Genomic DNA, 26,790 nt, shown 5'->3' with positions numbered 1-26,790 from the left:
AAAGACAATGAAAAGTCTATATTTTTTAAGGAGTTGTTCATTTGTTAGGCTATCGGTTGAACACATTTAAATAATGATCTCTTACCTAGCTTGATGACTGTGGGAATTTTTGCCTACTTTTTGTTTTAAATAGAGATGGCATATTGGATTGTGTAAAAATGCAGGAAATTAGCTTTAGATGCCCTAAAATAATCTGGGGAAGGATCCCCAGATCCCCCGCCAGGTTGTCCCTCTCACTTCTAAAACCAAAGTGGCGCCCAGGGTTGTGGAGTAATGGATTACATGTAAGGGATTATAAAAAAACAGTAACTATAATCTGTTACGTTACAAACTCAAATATTGTAATCAGATTACAGATACTTTTGAAAAAGTAGATGATTACATCGAGAATTACTTTTAAATCCAGAAAGGATGTTTGCGGAAAAAATCTTTGACACTTCTCTGTTTTCTCAATGCCATTCAAATTAGCATTGAAAAAAAGTAACAAGTTTAAGTTTGTTCCACCTGAGCGAGTCTGACCACAAGTCAGAGACCACTATGATGACACACCAAATGTGTTTGATGGATCATGAGAAAAGAGCAGGAATGGGCGTTTGTAGGCTACAGTCCAAGGTATGTCTTCCAATGGTGTGACTGCTGTCGGCATCCAAAGATTATCCAATTTGAATAAATACTTGGCAGTAAGGATAACAGCACTGGTGTAGTCTACGACGATGCGGATATCACTTATTATTGATATCTACATAGCGCATTGATATGAATCACACTACTGCTCTCTCATTCAGCTATTTGCACTTTACGGATTGTGGTTGTTGTGGATGGCTGTTCACAAATCAAAATGTATATTTGAACACAATAATGGTTGAATTCAAGAAATTTAAGCTGCCTAGCAATCATTGTTTTTGAAACCAGTGGACAGCTAGTGAAAAATGTGCTCTTACAACAGATGAATAGTGCAGATCCCAGCCTATGGAATAAAAGTGGGACTTTTATAGCTCAATGTAATTCATGCTGACAACATAAAATGCATCCACAGGTCTAATGGACACATGCTCAAACTCACTCACTTTGGATAGACTTCAAGGGGCAATCTGTAGTTGCTACATCCATTTTTGGACTTATAAATTATATATATGAAGGTAAAGATATAATTAAATCATATTATTATATTTCGTAGAAAGCGATGGGTTAGAAGAAGCCTAACTAACATAACCCATAAAGTAAATTGTAACATTGATGTATGGCCAGCTATGTAAACTTTAACAGTAATTAATCCTGCAAAAGATGTTGTTCAATTGGTAACATACATTTTTGTCTTCTTCGAATGCCTCTTATTAAGGGGAAAGTAATCGAAAAGTAACTGAATATAATAAGGTTAAGTTACTGAGTTTGGATAATCCAAAAGTTAAGTTACTGATTACAATATTGGACAGGTAACTTGCAACTATAACCGATTACATTTATTAAGCAACATACCCAACCCTGGTGGCACCCCTGCTGAAATATACAGTTGGAGTTAGAAGTTTACATACACCTTAGCCAAATACATTTAAACTCAGTTTTTCACAATTCCTAACATTTAATATGAGTAAAAAATCAGTTTTAGGTCAGTTAGGATCACCACTCTATTTTAAGAATGTGAAATGTCAGAATAATAGCAGAGAGAATTATTTATTTCAGCTTTTATTTATTTTAGCACATTCCTAGTGGGTCAGAAGTTTACATACAGTCAATTAGAATTTGGTAGCATTGCCTTTAAATTGATTAACTTGGGTCAAACGTTTTGGGTAGCCTTCCACAAGCTTCCCACAATAAATTGGGTGAATTTTTGCCCATTCCTCCTGACAGAGCTGGTGTAACTGAGTCAGGTTTGTAGGCCTCCTTGCTCACACATGCTTTTTCAGTTCTGCCTACAAATTTTCTGTGTGATTGAGGTCAGGGCTTAGTGATGGCCACTCCAAGACCTTGACTTTGTTGTCCTTAAGCATTTTGCCACAACTTTGGAAGTATGCTTGGGGTCATTGACCATTTGGAGTATTCATTTGCGACCAAGCTTTAACTTCCTGACTGATGCTTTGAAATGTTATAACAATATACCCACATAATTGTCCTGCCTCATGATGCCATTTATTTTGTGAAGTGCACCAGTCCCCCCTGCAGCAAAGCACCCCCACAACATGATGCTGCCACCCCCGTGCTTCATGGTTGGGATGGTGTTCTTCGGCTTGCAAGCCTCCCCATTTTTCCTCCAAACATAACTATGGTCATTATATTTATATTTATGTTTCATCAGACCAGTGGACATTTCTCCAAAAAGTACGATCTTTGTCCCCATGTACAATTGTAAACCGTAGTCTGGCTTTTTTATGGTGGTTTTGGAGCAGTGGGTTCTTCCTTGCTGTCAGGTTATGTCAGGTTATGTCGATATAGGTCTCGTTTTACTATGGATATAGATACCTTTGAACCTGTTTCCTCCAGCATCTTCACAAAGTCCTTTGCTGTTGTTCTGGGATTGATTTGCACTTTCCGCACCAAAGTATGTTCATCTCTAGGAGACAGAACGCGTCTCCTTCCTGAGCGGTATAGCGGCTGTGTGGCCCCATGGTCTTTATACTTGCGTACTATTGTTTGTACAGATGAACGTGGCACCTTCAGGCATTTGGAAATTGCTCCCAAGGATGAACCAGACTTGTGAAGGTCTACAGTTTTTTCTGAGATCTTGGCTGATTTCTTTTGATTTTCCAATGATGTCAAGCAAAGAGGCACTGAGTTTTAAGGTAGGCCTTGAAATACAAAAAAGCACATTGATATCAATATGCATCTGAGTAATGTCTTTCCCGGGTATTTTACACTTTGTTTCTAGCATAAAGCATTGCAGACCAAAGTGCTGTTATAGATCACTTTATATAATCGGATCAGTTTTATTTGAATCAAAATCTTAAGCTAACAAAGGATAGGCTTTTAGACATTTTCTTTAATAAAAGGTCAGCCTATGGGATAGCCTCTCATACCCCCTCAATTCAAGTCTTGGTTTAAACTTAACAGCCCTTCACTGGCACGGAGGTAGGCTTTTTAAAGAGTACAATATGGGTGGAGGAATTTACCAACAAATCTATGGATATAGCAGCATATAGCCTAATTTTGTTTGTCAAACAGGTAGGCCTACTTCTTATTTCTTAAATAGGAAGAAATAGGTTCAACACAAAGCCCTCTTGTTGTTAGTAAAGTCTAATTAAAATGAAGACGGTTGAAATTAATTGTGCTTACTTGAATTTGCCTACTTTCAGCACCCTAAGCTGTCCATTTCTGATTGATTGTGGCGCGGCTGCTAATTCAAAGTTGAAGCACCACAATGTAAGTTACTCCAATCTGGCTTATTGTCAATAACTCTGATAAATACACTACTGTTCAAAAGTTTGGGGTCACTTAGAAATGTTTTTGAAAGAAAAGCACATTTCTTGTCCATTAAAATAACATAAAATTGATAAGAAATACAGAGTAGACATTGTTAATGTTGTAGATGACTATTGTAGCTGGAAACGGCAGATTTTTTATGGAATATCTACATAGGCGTATAGAGGTCCATTATCAGCAACCATCACTCCTGTGTTCCAATGACACGTTGTGTAAGCTAATCCAAGTTTATAATTTTAAAAGACTAATTTATCATTAGAAAACCCTTTTGCAATTATGTTAGCACAGCTGAAAACTGTTGTGCTTATTAAAGAAGCAATGAAACTGGCCTCCTTTAGACTAGTTGAGTATCTGGAGCCTCAGCATTTTTGGGTTAGATTACAGGCAAATGGCCAGAAACAAAGCACTTTCTTCTGAAACTTGTCAGTCTATTATTGTTCTGAGAAATTAAGGCTAATCCATGTGAGAAATTTCCAAGAAACTGATGATGTCGTACAACGCTGTGTACTACTCCCTTCCCAGAACAGCGCAAACTGGCTCTAACCAGAATAGAAAGAGGAGTGGGAGGCTCTGAGCAAAATGACAAGTACATTAGAGTGTCTAGCTGAGAATCAGACGCCTCACAAGTCCTCAACTGGCAGCTTCATTAAATAGTACTCCCAAAACATCAGTCTCAACGTCAACAGTGAAGAGGTGACTCCGGGATGCTGACTTAGAAAAAGCCATATCTCAGACTGGCCAATAAAAAAAATATTAAGATGGGCAAAAGAACACAGCATCCCGGAGTCGCCTCTTCACTGTTGACGGTGAGACTGGTGTATTGCGGGTGCTATTTAATGAAGCTGCCAGTTGAGGACTTGTGAGGTATCTTCTTCTCAAACTAGACACTCTAATGTACTTGTCCTCTTGCTCAGTTGTGCACCCGGGCCTCCCACTCCTTTTTCTATTCTGGTTAGAGCCAGTTTGCTCTGTTCTGTGAAGGGAGTAGGACACAGCATAAGGTAGTCATTTACAACATTAACAATTGTCTACACTGTATTTCTGATCAATGTGATGTTATTTTAATGGATAAGAAATATGATTTTCTTTCAAAAACAAGGACATTTCTAAGTGACCCCAAACTTCTGAACAGTAGTGTACATAATGGGCAGGAAACATACTGTTTTTTATAAAATCAACTATATTAGTAGCAAGCTATCAAAGTTGATCTTCATTCCTCCTAATCTTCACAATCTCCTTAAATTGATGAGAACATAGGCTATAGGCTAGTCCATGCACAAGAAGTGCGTTTTTTGGACTAGGCCTAATCCTTTCCCCAAAATCGGAAGAAGCCTTTGACTCTTCTTCTGAACTGCCACCTACACAGCACAGCCACTGGCCAGGCAGCACATAAACACGTGTTTGATCAGCAAGAGCAGAGCAGGCAGGGGCTCAGGGTTGGAATATCCATTGCGGTGTGTAATGCAGCCTAGTTTAATTAATTACACCGTCACAACAGCTATTTTCGAAATGTAACTTTACTCTGTGATTCTCCGAGCGTGCACTTCGTAGACTACAGCCTATATGGAAAATCTAATTGAGACCACAGTAAATAGCCTATAGGCGCAATTGATATTGCACGCCCAGCAGAGAATCATAGACGAGGGGTGGCATCGGGCACACATCGATATATAACCTAATAAGCAACTAATTGTACAAATATGTTTTTTAACCAATTACAAATTACACTGACTAGATTTAAAAAAAAGACTAAACCTTCTCATGTCTAGACTTAAAAAGACTAAACCCTCCTCTGACTATATTTAAAAAGACTAAACCCTCCCCTTGACTGAAATTGAAAAAGTATGGCCCTCTCCATTTTCCTCCAGGTAACCATTCTGTAACTTTCGATTCATGCCTAATGACTCTTTGGCCAGATTTGGCCGGGGCGGCAGGGTAGCCTAGTGGTTAGAGCGTTGGACTAGTAACCGGAAGGTTGCGAGTTCAAACCCCCGAGCTGACAAGGTACAAATCTGTCGTTCTGCCCCTGAACAGGCAGTTAACCCACTGTTCCCAGGCCGTCATTGAAAATAAGAATTTGTTCTTAACTGACTTGCCTGGCTAAATAAAGGTAAAATAAAATAAAAAAAGATTAGAGACAATCTGTTTTCACAACCGCACAATGTATGGACAGGCAGGATATTAATCAACCAGTCACATACTCAAGGCCATAACATTAAAGTTACAAATGTGTCTTTGTTCTACCACACATTTAAAGTCCTATGTGTCTGAGCTGTTGAGCAGTTTAGAGCCATCTTTATGAGTGCTTCTTGGGGGAGGAGCAGAGAAAGGAGGTGCTGAACTGTGAAACTCTGAATAAGTTTTATCCAGCAGAAAAATAACAGTTAGGACCTAAGAAGCTAAATGTGTGGTGTGTGATGGCTACAGACCTGGGTGAGCTATAAAGGTGACCGTGATGACTGGGGCCCAGGGCTTCAGATGGGAGAGTTTATTGACTAGGACCTCCAGAAAAGCCCAAGAGGGCCATATCTCCCCTTCAATCACCCGCACACATATTTGGCCAGTGAATGTGGGCCCTGCTTTAAGTAGACCCCTGTGTGTTCAGCTATGTCACTGCTTCCCACTTCCAGAACAGCTTTAAGAGAAGCAGGTAGGCATAAGGGTTACCATGGGAACCCCCTAGGCAGCTCCTATTGGGCCAATATGGCTTCAACTGAACGGGAATGCAACATGTCGCCTGATAGTTAACACATAGAGCAGGAGGACTGATAACTGATGGATTTCTGAGGCTTCACAAGTGGTGAACTTGCTAATGGAAAAGCTTTATCCAAGAACTATATTTGTGAGCCCCTGGTGTGGTGAGAATGAGACAGAACAGGGTTTGAGATACAATGATGAGGTTCACAAACTGTATCTAGTCAGTCAGCTGAAAGGAGAGCAATGTAGAACACTTTTAGACCAGGCAAAGATCAACTGTAGAATTCATACACAACATTGACATATTTACTTAACATGCAAATGTATGTAACTTATTAAAACCCATTTTTCATGTCCAAATACAAATAAAGTCAAAATGTATGTTTGGTCTTAATTAATTAAAAGAAAAACCTGATTGGGCCAGAATGTTTGCGTAACCATGTCCATTAAGCTGTGTTTACACAAGCAGTCCAATCAGATCTTTTGCCAATAATTGGTCATTTGAACAATCAGATCTTTAGCCCATATTTGGTAATTTTAACAATCAGATCTTTAGCCCATATTTGGTAATTTTAACAATCAGATATATTGCCCATAATTGGGTAAAAGATCAGAATTGGGCTGCCTGTGTCAACCCAGCCTTATTGCCTCCTTTGTTGTTTGCTTCATCTTCATTGGATTGTTTCATGACACACCACACTGTGTAGGCTACTGATTGCATTTACCACAACTAAAACTCTCTTTCCATGGAAGACGTATAATATCAATACCACAATGGATGTTTCTAGTCAATAAAATAAAATAACCTTAATCTAGATCCTCCATTTGGAATCAAAGTTAAGATAAAACAAAAGTATAGTCAAGCTCCTAATGATAATATATTTGTGACAAGCTTCATTTCGTGGCATTTCTTATTACTTTGTGCCACTTAATGCTCTGCAATATCCATATATTGCCTAAATGTTTGTATCAGGTCATGATTTGATATTTCAAAGGAGAAAAATAAAATGTTTGAAGATACTCAAAACAAGCTGATTAATCAAGGAAAATACCCTCTAAACTTTAGAGATGGGCTAGTGTAAACATGTCCTTCATTTTCTGTCTGATTGCCTGCCACAAGTGTTTCACAGTATCGTGCAGGTGTTAAAGGGACATTTGAAAGCCTCCCTTGGAGAAAGCCTCCCTTGGAGTTGATTGATTGACTGATTAAGGGCACAAGATTGGATAGTGCTAGAGGTTCCAAGGGTGGCTTCTGATTTAAGGCCAATTTATGCTTGATCTCCAAATGCGGTTGGAGGTTCCGTATGGACGGTGTGACACAATTGTGGAGCCGCTGGAGGCATGCAGAGGCCATTGAGGTCCATACCGCATTGCCGTGCGCCTCCCAAATTTTGCAACAATGAGGAGGGCTCTGTATTGCTCCGTATAGCTCCGCATTGACATGATTGGTTAAATAATGGTAGGGGCGGGAGGTCCTGTGTCAACACAAACTCACTTCGTTAACAACTTCCTTCACAACAACTCTGCTTCATAAAGCACAATACGTATGAATGCCCTGACTTCTGCGGAAGCTGCATCACAGTAAACGCTGTAAAGCCACTGCAGACGTCGGACTGACCATGCATAGCCTTTTAGGGAGAGCCGCTCATAGATGTTATGCTCTACAGATGTAGAATATGTTGCAAGGAAAGCTCAGGCTTGAATTCCTCGTGCCCTTTAGGGAATGTACAGCATTAGTGGGGGATGCTCTAAAGGAAGATTGTGTTTGTTTTTTATGATTATGTCTTGTAATTTAGTATTTGTATTGTGTTTTGTATTGATGTGTGTGTTTGTATTGTGCAGGGCTCATTTGAAAAAGAGACTTGGTCTCAATATGACACCCTGTTAAAATAAAGGTGAAGAAAAAGTATAAAATGTGATTGATTTGGATTTATTGATTAATTAATTAGTTAATTAATTAATGCATTTATTCATTCACTCATTCATTTGAAAATACATGTACATCCATATCACTGAGGTATTACATCTCACATATGATAAAGTCATGTTTTCCATTCTCAAACTTTCCAATTTGAAAACCCAAATCAGCAACCATTTTGGATCTCTAACTGGCAAAAAGACCAGGGCAGAACAAGGCAAACTGGTTTGTAAACTCACATGGCTGCATCTTTTATGTACAGTGATTCAGGATGCCTATAAACAGTAAGAGGGGACATTTGAGATGGCTGTTTCCTCTCAGTTAAACAGAATAAAATGTGCTTTCACTTCTCTTCGTATAGGCGTTTGATTGAGGAATCCACCACTCTAAACCATAGAATGATCAATTACATGCAGCAGCAAATTCAGTTCATAACATAGTTTGATTTAGACCAAATGTACAGTGACCGTCTAAAGAGGTATAAAACTGGATGTCAAGGATACTCTACTGTGCATAGTACTGTTTTAGAAAAAAAAGATTGTGGAACTTATTCCAAAGGTGGCATTCAATATAATCTGTTTCTGTGGAGGGACTTTTAAATGCCCATGAAATGCCGTATATTCCATTTCACAAGAATTTACAAGGTAATGATATACTTCATATAAAAACATTTTTATAGGATGGATGATTTACAGAGTCAAATTGAAAAGCAGCTGGTCATGATTTGATATTTCAAAGGAGACAAATTACCTTCTTGAAGCTACTCGGAACAAGCTGATTAATCAAGAAAAAATACCCTCTAAACTTCAGCGATGTACTCATATAAACAGGATGTCCTTTATTTTATGCCTGATTGCCTGACACAAGTGTTTCACAGAACCGTGCAGGTTTTAAAGGGCCATTTAAAAGCCTCCCTTGGAGTAAGCTGTCACAAGCATGTCCCCAAACCTGGATGCTCAGCTTTAGATAATGATCTAAAGATATCCACGCCAAAAATTCCAAACTTTCAAATGCATTCACATCAAATCAAATCAAATGTTGTTTTTCACATGCGTTGAATGCAACAGGTGTAAACGTTACTGTGAAATGCTTACTTGCAAGCCCTTAACCTCTTGGATCTCTAGGGGCGCTATTTCATTTTTGGATAAAAAACGTTCCCGTTTTAAGCGCAATATTTTGTCACGAAAAGATGCTCGACTATGCATATTATTGACCGTTTTGGAAAGAAAACACTCTGAAGTTTCAGAATCTGCAAAGATATTGTCTGTAAGTGCCCCAGAACTCATTCTACAGGCGAAACCAAGATGATACGTCAACCAGGAAATGAGCAGAATCTCTGAAGCTCTGTTTTCCATTGTCTCCTTATATGGCTGTGATTGCGCAAGGAATGAGCCTACACTTTCTGTCGTTTCCCCAAGGCGTTTGCAGCATTGTGACGTATTTGTAGGCATATCATTGGAAGATTGACCATAAGAGACTACATTTTCCAAGTGTCCGCCTGGTGTCCCTGCGTCGAAATTGGAGCGTAAAGCCAGGTGCAATTATTTTTCCATTTGAGAGCAAGGAGAAACCAGGCTTCCAAGAAGGATATATCATCGAAGAGATATGTGGAAAAACACCTTGAGGATTGATTCTAAACCACGTTTGCCATGTTTCAGTCGATATTATGGAGTTAATTTGGAAAAAAGTTTGCGTTTTGAGGGCTGAATTTTCGTTTTTTTTTTTTTTTTTTTTTTTTTTTTTTTTGGTAGCCAAATGTGATGTACAAAACGGAGCTATTTCTAATACACAAAGAATCTTTTTGGAAAAACTGAGCATCTGCTATCTAACTGAGAGTCTCCTCATTGAAAACATCAGAAGTTCTTCAAAGGTAAGTTATTTTATTTGAAGGCTTTACTTGTTTTTGTGATAGTTGCCTGCTAAATGCTAACGCTAATGCTAACGCTAAATGCTACGCTAGCTAGCTACTGTTACACAAATGATTGTTTTCCTATGGTTGAACAGCATATTTTGAAAATCTGAGATGACAGTGTTGTTAACAAAAGGCTAAGCTTGTGAGATAGCATATTTATTTCATTTCATTTGCGATTTTCATGAATAGTTAACGTTGCGTTATGGTAATGAGCTTAAATAGAATCCCGGATCCGGGTTTGGTCGTCGCATGTCCCCAAACCTGGATGCTCAGCTTTAGATAATGATCTAAAGATATCCACGCCAAAAATTCCAAACTTTCAAATGCATTCACATCAAATCAAATCAAATGTTGTTTTTCACATGCGTTGAATACAACAGGTGTAAACGTTACTGTGAAATGCTTACTTGCAAGCCCTTAACCAACAATGCCATTTTAAGAAAATAGAGTTAAGAAAATGTGAAAATGTGCAGATGTGTTCTTGCCTACCCTTACCACCAGGAGACGACTCATCAGGAAGTCCAGGATCCAATTGCAGAGGGAGGTGTTTAGTACCAGGGTTCTTAGCTTAGTGATGAGCTTTGTGGGCACTATGGTGTTGAACGCTGAGCTGCAGTCAATGAACAGCATTCTCACATACTGTAGGTGTTCCTTTTGTCCAGGTGGAAAAGGGCAGTGTTGTGTGCGATTGAGATTGTGTCATCTGTGGATCTGTTGGGTTGGTATGTGATTTGGAGTGGGTCTAGGGTTTCCGGAATGATGGTGTTGATGTGAGCCATGGCTAGCCTTTCAAAGCACTTCATAGCTTCCGTCCTGAGTGCTACAGGGAGGTAGTCATTTAGGCAGGTTACCTTCGCTTCCTTGGGCACAGGGACATTGGTGGTCTGCTTGAAACATGTAGGTATTACAGATTTGGTCAGGGAGAAGTTGAAAATGTCAGGAAAGACACTTGCCAGTTGGTCAGCGTATGCTCTGAGACAAGTCCTGGTAATCCGTCTGGCCCCGCGGTCTTGTGAATGTTGAACTGTTTAAAGGTATTGGTCACATTGGCTACGGAGAGCATGATCACTGATCACAGTGTCCGGAATAGCTGGTGCTCTCATACATGCTTCAGTGTTGCTTGCCTCGAACAGACCATAAAAGGGATTTAGACCGTTTGATAGGCTTGCGTCACTGGGCAGCTCAAAGCTGTTTTTCGCTTTGTAGTCCGTAATAGTTTGCAAGCCCTGCCACATCCGATGAGCGTCAGAGCCGGTGTACTAGGATTCCATCTTAGTCCTGTATTGACACGTTGCCTGTTTGATGGTTCATCTGAGGGCTGTCATGGCGTTGGCATGTGGGTAAGGTTTATAACCCCCCATAAATACCTTTCTCCCTTCCCTCTCTCTTGACTCTACAGAGGGACTCTTGAATAGCCTTTGTTAAACAGAGATTCTGGGAACATCAGAAGGTGGGGGACATGAACCATATTTTCGTAATCCAACCAGTTGAACATATGCGTTGGTTTTATTTTATTTCACCTTTATTTAACCAGGTAGGCTAGTTGAGAACAAGTTCTCATTTGCAACTGCGACCTGGTACTTAATGAATATGATGTCAGTTCAGTTGTCATCTGAGACATTCTCATCAATGATATGATGACATAAACGGTACAGTGGAAAGTCTACACATTATAGTTATCAGATTCACATGGAATTGTGTGCAATTTAAATGTTTGAATATTAAATTATTTGGGAGGGGATGAAATGTGATTTTATCTTCTAAAATGTGAGAATTGGGTTTTCATGAATGAATTAGGCCCGACTCAGTGGCCTGCCCACGTGAAGAGACACTGGTTATAAACTATGAAACACGCCCTCCTCTCCCTTCCTATATAAAACCTTGACGACAATATAACTTTCTGTTCCGGGTACATTAGGATGACATTCCGATGTCAGAACGGTTCAGATAATAACTACAGAACGAAGCCAACCTCAGCGTGAGCTTTGGTTGCGAATGGTATGAACTTTGAACTCTTATTCACTACCGAAGTGATACCTCCTAGCTGTTGAGTTAGCAACAGCAGCTGCAAACGTGGGTTAGGAAAGAACAGACAGAGTATCCCGTCTACCACACAACGACGTTATTACAATGTATCCAATTTACCACCAGAGACATTCTTCAAAGGACATAGGACTCTGTTGGGCCTTCCATCTACCACCAACCTACCGAAGCGCAGCTCAGAGTAAATATTTATTGCATTTTCCTTTTCCAAATGGGCGGTAATTTAGAATGCATAAGATACTGTATTTCCGAGACATCACTTCTCCCTTTTTCTTCAGTCTTTCCGCTCTTTCACTCAAACCCAACCCCCTTTTCTTTGGATAACTATCATATCTGTTCTGTCCGCTAGGTACATTTTCCTTTACGACATAATTTGTAATCAAGGTATGATTCATTCTGTGTATATGTAATTATGTGTGATTAGTTAGGTATTTAGTAAATAAATAATTAAACCCAATTTTGTATTGCTGATTCAACTTGTTAGCCAGGGTTTGTGAAGATAACCAAGAATTCACAACTTTCATATGAGACTGAAATAAGCTGACGGTTGATATTGACTGCTATTGATGTAAAATATTACTAGGTCTTTAAGACATTATTCGGAATATAACTGCTCTATAAATATTATTTTGTGGTGCCCCGACTTTCTAGTTAATTACATTTACATGATTAGCTCAATTAAGTAATATTAATTACAGAGAAAGGATTTTTATAGAATAGCATGTCATATCACTTAATCCGGCATAGCCAAAGACACGACAGGGCATAGGGGGATTTCTTATAAGATTAGTCTCCCACTCCTTCAAAACGGCAGCTCTAGCCTTTAGCTCGGTGCTAATGTTTCCGGTTATCCATGGCTTCTGGTTGGGATATGAACGTTCTGTGACTGTGGGGATGATGTCGTCGATACACTTATTGATGAAACCGATTACTGAGGTGGTATACTCCTCAATGCCATTGGATGAATCCCAGAACATATTCCAGTCTGTGCAAGCAAAACAGTCCTGTTGCGTAGCATCTGCGTCATCTGACCGATTCCGTATTGATCGAGTCACTGGTACTTGTATAATTATTGTCAAATTTGCCAAATGGAGGTTGAGGGAGTACGTGTACGTGTCTCTTTGTGTGAAGTAAAGGTTGTCTAGAGTTTTTTTCCCTCTGGTTGCATATGACATGCTGGTAGAAATGAGGTACAACAGATTTAAGTTTGTCTGTATTAAAGTCCCCAAACACTAGGAGCGCTGCTTCTGGATGAGCATTTTCTTGTTTTCTTATGGCCTTATACATATTGTTGAGTGCAGTCTTTGTGCGAGCGTCGGTTTGTGGTGGTAAATAGACGGCTATGAAAAATATAGATGAAAACTCTCTTGGTAGATAGTGTTGTCTACAGCTTGTCATGAGGTACTCTACCTCAGTCAAGCAATACCTAGAGACTACCTTAATATTAAACATTGCACACTAGCTGTTATTGACAAGTAGACACACACCCCCGCCCCTCATTTTACCGGACATAGCTGTTCTGTCCTGCCGATGCATGGAAAAGCCAGTCAACTGTATATTATCTGTGTCGTCGTTCAGCCACGACAAGGTGAAACCTAAGATATTACAGTTTTTAATGTCCATTGGTAGGATAGTCTCGAACGGAGCTCATCCTGTTTATACTCCAGTGATTGCACGTTGGCTAATATAACAGATGGTAGAGGGGGCTTACACACTCATTGACAAATTCTCACAAGGCACCCTAATCTGCGCCCCCTATATTTCCGTCTTTTCTTCATAAGAATGACGGGATTTGGGATCCGCCATAAGAGATGGTAGCATCAACATTATGTACAAAAAAGTTACAAACAATGCAGAAAAAAAAACACAAAATAGCACAATTGGTTATGACCCCGTAAAACGGCAGCCATCCCCGTCAGCGCCATTATCAGTTCAAAGCTGATTCAAAACTAATTTAAGCTGTGTTCAATTTCATAAAATGTTAGGTTCACTCTAAGACCATGGTGATTGGAAGATTGGGTGATTGGTCGATTGGAAGATTGCGTGACTGGTAGATTGGTTGATTGGTAGATTGGTATTGATTGACTGGTTGATTGGTAGATTGGTAGATTAGTAGATTGGAAGATTGTTTGATTGGTTGTTTGGTGGATTGGAAGATTGGTGGGTTGATTGATTGATTGATTGATTGATTGGTTGGTTGGTTGGTTGATTGGTAAATTGGAAGACTGAAATATTGACTGATCTGTTTGGAATATTAGTTGATCGATAGATTGGATGATTGGTTGATTGATAGATTGATTGATTGGAAGATTGCTTAATTGGTAGCTTAAACGATTGGTTGGTTGATTTATTGGTTGATTGGTAGGTGGATTGAATTATTGATTGAATGGTTAATTGATTGGATTTATCAATGAATTCATGTGAACATACATTTACAGCCATGTCACTTAGATATTACATCAGACATGTGATAAAGACAGTTCTTCCATTCTCAAAATATCCAATATAAAACCCAAATGAGCAACCATTTTGGATCTCTAACGGGCAAAAAGACCAGGGCAGAACAAGGCAAACTGGTTTGTAAACTCACATGGCTGCATCTTTTATGTACAGTGATTCAGGATGCCTATAAACAGTAATAGGGGACATTTGAGATGGTTGTTTCCTCTCAGTTAAACAGGATAAGATGTGCTTTCACTTCCCTTCGTATAGGCGTTTGATTGAGGAATCCACCACTCTAAACCATAGAATGATCAATTACATGCAGTAGCAAATTCAGTTCATAACATAGTTTGATTTAGACCAAATGTACAGTGACCGTCTAAAGAGGTATACAACTGGATGTCAAGGATACTCTACTGTGCATAGTACTGTTTTAGAAAAAAAAGATTGCGGAACTTATGAATCATAAATATACAGTTCACCCTATTCCAAAGGTGGCAGTCAATATAATCTGTTTCTGTTTCTGGACTTTTAAATGTCCATAACTGAATTTATATACCATTTCAGAAGAATTGAAAAGGTAATGATATACCTCATTTTCAATTGGGATGATGTGGGGTGTTAAAATGAAGAGCAGCTGGAGCTTACTTGTTTTGATATTCCTTGATGACCTGGTGGATGGTGACCTTCAGGGTAATGTTCTCATAGCGAGGAGGACTGCCATCTTTGTAGATCCGAAACTCAGCAGCAGTCACCGCCTCCCCCTCTGGGATCTGAGTCAAGTCAAAACGGAACTCCTTGTAGTGTCTTCGCTGATGGGAGAAATCTTTGTCTTTCTCCACTGAAAAAGAAGACAGTATGGTCCATGAGGACTAAATAGAGGACTTGCATAACTGCATAACATGCTGAGAGGAAATGTATAAACCTTATTCAGATCAGTGATTATTATTACCGATATCTTCCTCCCTGATACACAATAGAGCCAAAATGTGTTGCAAAGCAACAGAATGTGGTGTGACAGCAGTAACCAACCTAACTGAAAAAAAAAGTAATTCATCAAAACTTTTCACATTCCAAAAGCCAATCCAAACATTTTGACTCCCAACAAAAGCACTCTCCAGTCCATTCAATCAGTCAACTGAGTACAAGTAGAAGTTTCCAGACAGGCCCTCCACTGTGTGCCGCACAACATTCTCTGCCGATGATGAATGGGCTGTCAGTTATGAAAAACAGGGTGATTTCAATAATTGAAAGTTACTTTCGTCTGCCCCTCCACGTGAGAAAAAGAGATCAGACAGCCTTTTTTTACATGATTTGAGTGACTGCTTTGACCTCATTTACCAACCTAATATTGATCTCCTGTAGTTCCTATTTAACATATTGGCTATGCTTGATACAAGAAACCCATATTAAGATACAAGAAACCCATATTAATCTTTGTCTGATATATTTGTTTAAACTTGTTTCATAGGAGGACATTAGAAAATGTGCACATTTCCAATTTACAAAAATTATAAATGCAGTTGTAGCATCTTCATTTAACTAATATTGTCACCACTGGCGGTCGTGCCTTTTAAGATTAGGGAGGATAATTTGTTTTAATGAGCATGATTTTATTTCTATTACAGCATATTGGATGATACTCTAATTTGCCCTATTCCCATCATGAGGTTGTTACAACTTAGCATGCAAATTAAAGTTTATAACGTTGGTGCACAGGTCGAGAGACAAATTGGAGTAATTAAGATGACAGACAGTGACACATTCAATACTGCATCTAGCTGATCTGGGGTGTAATTATTAGTCCAAATTGTTTCAAAATGTTTCTCCTCCTCTCAACCTTCACTCTTTGCTTGTGGACTTCAGTGCACAACACAATAGCTGTGACCAAGGGCAAAAAACTCTCCAAGCCAAACCTTCATACCATAACCGCTAACCGCTACACAGCTTACATCGTTGTCATCATTACATCATTATATTCAACAAACTAGAACTAACGCGTTAGTAAACTCACAATCTAATCCATATATATAATTGCGAAGTAAGCAGTTTAGCAGTTACACCAGTGGGCCCTGGTGGCAATACATTTATAAAACTGAAAGTTTACCTGGACTTGGAAGAGTTGCAGTGTTTCATAGCCTCACAGCAGTGTTATAGAATATTGGACCTTTGACTTTCATTCTTTTCTCATTCTCAGCTCAAGCTATTTCTCCAACTGTCAATAAGTTCAAATGAACAGAGGACGCGTATCAGAGCTGCGTAGCAATGTCACAATGGGATACCGGACTATCACGTCTCAGCATATGTGGACTATGATTTACTCTTTAGCCAGCTAGCTAACATACAGTAAATAGCTATCTAGCATTCCTCAATGTTGGAGTCAGGTTGTTGAGTAGGCTAAATGAGCTACATTACCTAAGTAAGTGAAAAGTAAAACAATAACAAAAAAAATACCATGAAATCTCTCTCTCTCTCTCTCTCTCTCTCTCTCTCTGCTGCTTCTCCTTAATTTTTGAAGAAATTAATTTATTCAAAACTGTTCCAACTATTGTCTTTCTCTCTCTTTGAGTCAACTACTCACCACATTTTATGCACTGTAGTGCTAGCTAGCCATATCTTATGCTTTCAGCAGGCTACTAGATAAATGATCTGATTCTTTGATTGGATGGCCAACGTGTCAGTTCATACTGCAAGAGCACTGGTAGGTAATTATGAAGTCGTCATAGTTACTGTGTAAGTCTATGAAAGCGGGTGAGAACCATGAGCCTCCTAGGTTTTATATTGAAGTCAATGTACCCAGAGGAAGAAGGAAAATAGCTGTCCTCCGGTTACACCATGGTGCTACAGTAGAGGGTTCTGTTAAGGCCACTGTAGACCTTCATTGCAAAACTGAGTAGGATGGTCCTCGCCTTCCTCCTCTGAGGAGCCTCCACTGATAGTCACAGCAAAATAATCCTGCAGCAACAGGATTTGAACATTTAGTCAATACTGTTGCTTTATCAGTGGTTAGGCTATTAGCTGGCCAAATGTAAGCTACATGAAATAGCGACTTTATGTAAATCACGAAGCTCATCTGCATTTCCTGCGGTACAGGAAAATTATCAGCAACAAAATATTGATCAAATTAAGATTGTACATTTGTACTATATTATATGACTGAGAGTTACACTTGACAAACAAAGAAGAGCAGACCTCATTTTGAACCCTGTCTGCAATCAAAGGCATGCCATAATGCAGTCAAGAAGACACAAAGTGACAGCTAACCATCCAACACTTGCTAAATAGCAGCAGAAAAGCATTGATGTTGAGGTGTGTTAGTGTTCTGGCACAGCAAGTGAAATCATACAGCCAGCGAGTCCATTTCATTGATAGTTTATCTACAGTGAAAGTCTGTGGTTACTTAACACAAACAGGCCAGGGGTCAGGCCGTCGTGTCATAGATTGGACTTGCTCCATGATTAGCTTTGGTCAGTAATCGGAAGCAGAAGTGAGGTTGAGTATATAGTATTTCAAGCGTCAGATAGCTGCAGATCAATTCAGAGGGTGGTTTGACTCACTAAAAAGGGTCGGCCACTTAGGCTACCAGACATGTAGCAGTTTCAGTGAATAAACTTTGATGATAATTTGGAAGAGGAACTAGGCAAATTATACATATTTTGCACAATTGTTCATCATAATGTCTCCCGAGTGGCGCAGTGGTGTAAGCCACTGCATCTCAGTGCATGAGGCATCACTGCAGTTCCTGGTTCGAAACCAGCTGCGTTACATCCGGCTGTGATTGGGAGTCCCACAGGCCAGTGCAGTGCACAATTGGCCCAGTGTTGTCTGGGGTAGGCTGTCATTGTACGTAAGAAATTGTTCTTGCCTGATAAAACAAAAATGAATGTATTATATGACTGAGAGTTACACTTGACAAACAAAGAAGAGCAGACCTCATTTTGAACCCTGTCTGCAATCAAAGGCATGTCATAATGCAGTCAAGAAGACACAAAGTGGCAGCTAACCATCCAACACTTGCTAAATAGCAGCAAAAAAAGCATTGATGTTGAGGTGTGTTAGTGTTCTGGCACAGCAAGTGAAATCATACAGCCAGCGAGTCCATTTCACTGATAGTTTATCTACAGTGAAAGTCTGTGGTTACTTAACAGTCCATTTCAAGAGTAAATATGCATTTTTGTGAATACCTCACTTAAATGGCCTAATAATCATTCATAGTAGTCGTATTATAATAGGCATTAGTAGTAGCATTAGTGTAGTTAAATCCATTATAGTTGTAGTAGTAATACTTGCGTAAATAGTCTCATTGAACACTTTACCACTGACTGTCCCATGAATGAGAGCACATAGCATTAAAGGCTGACAGTGAACATGCCATACAGCTCTAAGTGCAAACAGATGGGACTGGCCAAGGTGAGGGATTTTACATCCAACAGCGTTCACACAAATACCTTTGACATGCTTTCGCTATACAGCACTTATAAGAGCTATATCTCGTATAAGCCTCATTGTTGTTAAATGTGTTCTCTGTAACTGTAGTTGTTGGTAGATGTGTCTGTATCGTTGTAGGATCTTAATTTGACCTGTATTGTCACAGCAAAAATAAACTGAACTGTTTAGTCCATAATGTTGCTTAATCAGTATCTGGCCAAAAGTAGGCTACATGAAAAGTGCAGTACAGTTAATATAACCTGTGTTAGTGTGGGTTTTCAGTGAATTTCTGTAATCACAAAGCTCCTCTGTATTTCTTGCAGTGCAGGAAAATTCTCAGCAACAAAATAGTGATTTAATTAAGATCCTACATCTGTAAGTGTAGTTTGTGTTTTATCATAGTGGCACATGTGAACAAGTATAACATTTCACTAGCTCATTTTTTGCCGCTGTTGTACTATTCGTTAAATGCGATATACATTACATTTCACTCTCCTTTGGGATGTAATGTTTAATGAAAAATGACACAAAGACGAATTAACAATGCTACTGCTTTCACATCTTACTTCCCAAATCAACTGCCACGATGAATAAGTGGCGAAAATGTGCAGCCCTCATTCGATCGCTTTCCTTCCTTTAACAACAGGACGTAATTAAGGCCAATTTAACCAAGGCCAGACAGTCATCTGATAAGTTTGTATGAACTGCGGGTATAAAGGTCAGCGCTACTGAAGAAACAGTGTTAATCATATTTACCAGAACGCCTTTCCTTAGGCTACAATGCGTTTTGACCATTTCAAAAAATATTAATATTCCAATGTGGGCCTTATGAAGGACTTTGATAAACATCTATTCATTCAAAATGTATGTGCTGGATATCTAACATGTGCTGAATGCTTTTGATGTCCCCTTGTCAAATAACCATTGTCCTAGGTTATTCAAATATGAAGGTTTAAGAGAAAAGTTATGCATTTTAAGGGAAGCAAGACTTAGAACGAAATTGCAGTTGAATATTTCAAGATCTCCATAGAGATGAGAATTTGAAGAATGTCCATACAAACAGCTTGTTTGATCAAACCGTATTCAAAGAGCATGGATAAGGTCTTTAAAATATGGGTCGTTTGTGCTTTTACCACTGTTTTACCTTGTAAATATGGTCTGACATTAATATCAGGCATCTCAAAGTCTGAAATAGAAACTGATATTGACATCGAAATAGAGTTGAAACATCAACAACAGTATAATGAAAAGTACAGCATTAAGACAAACAGCACAGTGACCTTGAAGAGAACTTGGGAACACTTCTGAGCAGTGTGCCACACTGTTCCCGCTACAGGTGACAAAGGGGAAATGAGTGCCTGATACTACAGGAATAGCCTATAACTTATATTAATTGGAAATCTAACTGAATATCATAATTATCTGCAACAAAATTAATAGCATTGCATATGCTACTGCGGGAGGAACATTTGTTTAACATGTTTAGGGTTTTTATTTTCGTCTAATGAATCCAATCAAATTCAATAAAAATAAACACAGATTCGTGTTCATTTAATCAATGTTGTTAAGTTAGAATTTGTATGAATCTATGTGGTATTTTAAATGTAAAATGAAAACATGGTTTAGAGAGTACGTTTCCATCATTGAAGGACATATGGACAATATAAGAAAAATAATAAGCCTATAATATATTAACAAATCTAAATATTAAAATATTAGTAGTGAGAAGGCCATGTGACATTGTTCTAAGGATTAAAAAATACTGTGGTTAATCAGTTACCGCAATATTTGCCATTTTTGTGTGTTGGAGCGCATGGCACAAATCAGCAAGCTTGAAACTTTTCTCAAATCAATTCGCTTACCTAAGTTGACAAAGCTCATAACCATATCAGCATCGTTTAGAAAGTTGGTGTCGTGAGATGTAGTGAGTGGAGGGCTTTGGCTCGTCAGAGGAGCCGCGCGGTAAGGTTGCGAAACACGAGAGTGTCCCTGCGGAGAGCCGTGGTACCCTTTACGCGAGTTTCCATGAGCCTTCGCGCTGAATCCTTTCCCTGTAACCTCTTGTGTTCTCAACCCTTCTTCCTCCTCAGTAGTCATGGCATTGTACAGGTCAAGCATGAACAGGGGTGCTGAAGATGCTTGTTTTCCTGGAGAAAAGGGCCTTGGACGATGTGGTAAACCCAAAATAGAGAGAATCTCTCTCTGAATCTCTCTCCGTTCATGGTTACGCAATCTCCTGTAAATAAAACTAGAATGCACATGGTTGTCGCCTAAACCACAATGAGCGCAGTATAGAAAACTCAAGCAGCTCCAGAAAAGTCCAAACGTTGCCCGGTTCAAAGAAATGAAAGCTCTCATCTTGCACAATTATGTTTTTGATGATGATGTTACACAAGTATACAGTTGTTACCAATGTATAAAGATGATCTCCATTTCAATGCAAAAATCACAATTTCTGAATGTTTTTTTTACATCCAGCATAACGTAAAGGTTATTATGTCACAACACTTTTAAGGAGAACGTCTGCCTGCAATGATGTTCTTGTAAGTCTCACATCAACGTATGCTGTGGAGCTGTCCCTTCTCTTCGGCAAAAATAAACACGTTTTTGTTGAAGTTCTTTCCAGTGCTCCGCTTAAATCCAATGTCCCACTGTCACATGTTTCAAAATAGGCGCATCACATGTGGAATTGTTACTTTCTATCGCATCTACACAATAACATGCAGGTACGCCCATAAAAGTCGAAAAAGGCCAACGCTTTCATTGAATAGGAACATAAAAGCCCCTTTGAGTGGAAATCAGTAGACTTATATACAGTAATAGCACCCGTTGCCACTAGTTGCCACGGCGCGTAAAGTTTTTGGGAAAATGTGTTGAAGCTTGTTGTCTATCCAATGAGTCCTTCCCATCCAGGAACACGTTTTTGCATCCACCTCTAGCGGCCACAATAAAACTTAACCGACATGAAGATGAATGTGGCAACTCAGATGTGCAAGGGGAGACACTTGAAATCTGAAACCTGTCTTAACAAGTCAAAGAATAACGACACGGCCATTTAATTACCCCTTCAGGGTTGGCCATATCCGTGCGTTTAAGGAGAGGACATTTGGACAAATGAGTAATTATTGTTTCCAAAATCTAATCTGTACATTCATTGAATCTAGAAATATTTCAATCAACGTATATTTTTGACCACCTACAATATTATGTCGATGGTCTTTTAGGACAGGCCCATCTATATTGAACAAAAATTTGATATGAATGCAACATGTAAAGTGTTGGTCTCATGTTTTGTGAGATGAAATACAAGATCCCAGAAATGTTCCATACACAAAGCTTTTTTTTCTCAAATTTTGTGGCCAAGTTTGTTTACATCCTTGTTAGCGGGCATATCTCATTTGCCAAGATAATCCGTCTACCTGACAGGTGTGGCATATCAAGAAGCTGATTAAACAGCATGATCATTACACAGGTGCACCTTGTGCTGTGGAATATAAAAGGCCACTCTAAAATGTACAGTTTTGTCACATAACACAATGCCACAGATATCTCAAGTTTTGATGGAGCGTGCAACTGGCATGCTGACTGAAGGAATTTTCACCAGAGCTGTTGCTAGTGAATTTAATGTTAATTTCTCTGCCATAGAGTATTTGGCAGTACGTCCAACCGGCCTCACAACCACAGACCACGTGTAACCACGCCAGCCCAGGACCTCCACATCTGGCTTCTTCGCCGGCGGGATCGTCTGAGACCAGCCACCTGGACAACTGATGAAACTGAGGAGCATTTCTGTCAGTAATAAAGGCCTTTTTTGGGAGAAAAAAAAACTATTCTGATTGGCTGGGCTTTCCTCCCCAGTGGGGGAGGTAATGTGTAATAAATAGAGTAGGGCCTAATTAATTTATTTCAATTGGCTTTTTTCCATCTATGAACTGAAATTGTCACATGTTGAGTTTATTGTTTTCGTTCATTATTATTTCCTTTTAGCTCCACAAAGTTGCAAATCATTTTTTTCTTAATGAGAAGACTGTAGGCTGGTGAGGTGTGACATGTGCGCGAGTTATCCTCACCAACACATGGGGCTGTATGGTCATCATCATTGGACATAGTTAAATAATGGGGTTAGTGCATACATTTTCATATGTACTGGTGCCCTATGGGAACCAAACATACAACCCTGGCATTGCAGCAACTACGCTCTATCAAGCCCCAGGCATGTGTAAGCCTATGTAAGTATACAGGAACGCATGTGCTATTGATATGGCTGCTAAGATGTCTTGCCAGGTTTGCAATAGTGTATTGATTGGGTATATCATGATGTAAATATCCTAACATTCATTTACATCAAAGGCAACACGATTACTTTTCCAATTATGTTCAGACCTACAGTATGTATACACTATTAAAATGTTAACTTTTGAAGGGATTGATAGCAATAGTTACAGGTAAGAACAACCTGTAACCATGCAGTAGGCCTACCTCAGCTTTAATATTACTGATGTACTATCATAGTGTCCAAGCTATCAGTCATTGGTTGGCTCAGGTGCAGCTTAGCAGTGCTGTCAATATTATCCTCAAGACATATACAGTAGCAGCATAAACTGTCCTTCTCCACATTTTCTCCATCAAAGTCTTGGCCTCTATTGGTTGGCTTCGCTATAGTTAAGCTACTCATGGTGATGTATTGGTTGACCTCGCTAACTATAGTTAGGCTGCTCATTAAGATCTATTGGTTGTTTGTTCTATGCCTTTGAAGCTGAGTTTCTTTTGAAAAGAGATAGAAATGGTCAATTATTATTATTATTAGCAATCTATAAAGTATTTAATTTTCATTCAATTGACTAAGCATCCCCAATTGATTAAGTTATTTCACAGTTTAGTTGCAGAGTTGTAATCCCATTGCGCCATCTAGTGTAGGATGTGTACATCACCTGTTATTGCAGACAGACAGCCATAGACAGACACACAGAATACACACACACATGCCAGCACACACACAAATTCAGGCTGAGTCATCCGGCAACTGTGATGTGACAGATGATCAAGATCGTACAAAGATGTAAGAGTGTGAGAGTGTTAGGACCATCATTTATCATCCCCAATTACCACCAGTGAGAATTCTGTACTTAAAAGGAAATTCCAACTGTGATTTTGAAACAGGGAAATTAATAATATAAGGTAAGAAGTGGTGGAATGTATTTTTTAATTTGCATAACACACACACAAACACAAAAAAACTTCACGTCATAAAAAAGTTTTAATTGATGATACCAAAAGTCAATACAAAAGTCATCATTACACATACAAAATTAGACACAGCAAAAAAACGACCATGCTCTCACAGGTAAAGCCCATCAGTACACAGTAAATTAGTTCAGTTTTATAAATAACCAAAAATACTTAAACTTGATAGGCTAAGGTAAGACAAGGTACGGTAAGGTAGGGTACTCAGGCACATAAATGTCATACATGCGCGAACAGTAAAACATTTGCAACAGAGCAAACTTCAGATTAAGTCAAGATGTCAACATGTTTCATTTATCCCTCACTCTTTTGGCAGAAAGTAGCTAGGATTTCCCAGGTTTACATTTGTTATAGTAGGTAGGCCTATCCTCTACTCAAGTTAAAAAAATACTTGTTCATGTATTTTTCATACAATACATAAACTCGTTTTTGTAAAAAAAAAATGTTTTAAAAGGAATATAAACTGAAATAACATCGCTGTAATGCACACAGGTTTTAGATTATGACTTTTCTATGTTTATTCATCAAAATGTTTCATAAACATAGCAGCCCCCATTATAGAGATAGTAAGCTCACAGATTTGCCCTGAAACGATGTAATAATTATTTAGATGTTGTTTACAACTTTATTTGTCAAATTACAAATTATAATACATTACAGGGTCTTTAAACATTTCATTAAAAAATACAAACAAATTTGCGAAACAAATTGAGGGGTGACCATGAAAAAGAAATGGTGCAAAAACACTTCATTTTTGGGGTGACCAATCAGAAAGTCTGGTGCAAAAAATGCATCATTTTGGGGTGACCAATCAAAAAGTATGGTGCAAAAACACCAACACCAGGGGGCAGTATATGGCAAGAAAATGTACCATCAGCATTGTCCAAGTGGAGTACCAACCCTTTATTCCTGTGTACTTCTGTGAGCAATGTAGAATTCTTTACATTGGAGTTTTTGTATTGCTATTTGGCTCAGAATCTAACCAATGCCAACCAAAGCCATCCAAATGTAGGAGCAATTACTATCATTCTTTTAAAGGGATAGTGAAACATTTTTTTCATGCTAGCTCTTCCTGTAGCTGTTCCTGTAGACTTCCTGTCATTGTGCTAATGCTAGATAGCAATGGCTCCAGAAACTACCTTCAAACTGCCTGCAGAGACATACAAATGGTATCCATGAGTTCATCTGACTCTGGGCAAGTACAAAAAGGCCAAAATGTTGTACTATCCCTTTAAAGCAAAATGGAGCCCATGACATAACAAGCAGAATGTGACAAGGACAGAATTAATATGTTTTTTTCCCCTCTAAAGCCGGTTTATACCTGCTGCAAATATGGATCCTGTGTCCTGATCTTGTCCACATTGTGATGGTTCCTGAATTTTCAGAAATGTAATCTCTTATCCGTCCACTGTGCATGCATTGTGACCAGATTTCCTGGCCCACCCCTGTATGCAAATTATTTCACAGTTATTCTTTCAAAATAATCTTTATTTATTTTAAGACACATATTGATGACATAAGTCAATGGTGCCATCTGTCCAGATTCGTCTACACAGGTATTTCCAAACCCAACGTGTGCCTGACTACCTAAGAAGCTGGTCAGGAAGATTCGATCACAATCAGATCACAGATCACAATCTTATAATTGTCTACACCTGTCTCAAAATGTGGGCACAGTCAAAATGTGGACAAGATCAGGACAAAGGACCAGGTTAGAACCAGGTATAAACTGGGCTTGATAAAGGTCATGAAAGGATGCACATGAGTATCTTTGCTATATACATGTTAAGAGGTACTTCCTGTTTCCGTGACTAATGGGAAACACTGTAAAATGTGATCTTCCTGAGATTGGAAAGATTTGCTGTTTTTCTTTGAGATGTATGCATCAACTCCAGACTGTTTGATTGCCTGCCTGCTGCCATGTTGGGTCAATAGTTTGGTCCTTTACTAAACGGATCCCTGCTCCTCATCATGACACCGTAACACATGGATAGATGACACACCCCCGGCTGGCCCGGGACCCCAGGGTTACCTCTCTTCCCCTCCTCCCCGTTTAAGCCAGGGGGTCCTGGCTTCCCTGGATGGCCTGGTTTACTGTACCCCTGGGGACCCATTTGACCTAGGAAAGTAGACAATTACAAATTAGATGTTTTTCTTGTGGTTCCAAAACATGTCTTACTGGTTTGCCAACAATTCCTAATCCTGTTATTTGATCACTTTTGATTGAAAAAGGGTAGCTAAGGTCCCAGAAGGCTTACAATGTGTTTATCTGCAGAAGAGGGGAAAAGGGTCGTAATAGATTTGAAATGAATCCCAGAAAGTACTCTCCAACAGCTTGGACTGAGGACATGATTGGACACTATGCAGTGACTCAGATGCATCAATCTTAAGAACATTCTCCTGATTCCATTTCTATCTTAACTAAATAACTGAATAGACATAACTACACTGAGTGAACAAAACATACAGAACACCTTCCTAATATTGAGCTGCACCCTTACTTTTTCCCTCAGAACTGCCTACATTTTTTGACACAAACCGGTGCACCTGGCACCTACTACCATACCCCGTTCGTTCAAAGGCACTTACATCTTTTGTCTTGCCCATTCTCCCTGTGAATGGCACACATACACAATCCATTTCTCAATTGTCTAAAGGCTTAAAAATACTTCTTTAACCTGTCTCCTTGTCT

General features: G+C 39.1%; 2 protein-coding genes across 3 annotated transcripts in view; both read right to left on the bottom strand.

Moving 5' to 3' along the window:
- LOC139375694 (bone morphogenetic protein 5) overlaps positions 1-21,464 on the bottom strand; it is a 37,291-nt gene extending 15,827 nt beyond the window's left edge. The window contains exons 1-2 of the mRNA XM_071117502.1: positions 20,717-21,464; positions 15,075-15,267 (exon numbers count right to left, since the gene is read on the bottom strand). Of these exons, the coding sequence (XP_070973603.1) occupies positions 15,075-15,267; positions 20,717-21,212 (689 nt within the window). The 5' untranslated portion in view covers positions 21,213-21,464. The remainder of the gene's footprint in view (positions 1-15,074; positions 15,268-20,716) is intronic.
- A 2,628-nt stretch (positions 21,465-24,092) lies between these two features.
- The window catches only part of LOC139376917 (collagen, type XXI, alpha 1), a 45,417-nt gene continuing 42,719 nt past the window's right edge, over positions 24,093-26,790 (bottom strand). For both annotated transcript variants that reach the window (XM_071119912.1, XM_071119913.1), the window contains one exon: positions 24,093-26,217. In XM_071119912.1, the coding sequence (XP_070976013.1) occupies positions 26,027-26,217 (191 nt within the window). In that variant the 3' untranslated portion in view covers positions 24,093-26,026. The remainder of the gene's footprint in view (positions 26,218-26,790) is intronic.

Source organism: Oncorhynchus clarkii, chromosome 20 (genome assembly GCF_045791955.1).
Source record: "Oncorhynchus clarkii lewisi isolate Uvic-CL-2024 chromosome 20, UVic_Ocla_1.0, whole genome shotgun sequence".
NCBI lineage: Eukaryota > Metazoa > Chordata > Actinopteri > Salmoniformes > Salmonidae > Oncorhynchus > Oncorhynchus clarkii.
This window is presented reverse-complemented; position numbering and strand designations above follow the sequence as displayed.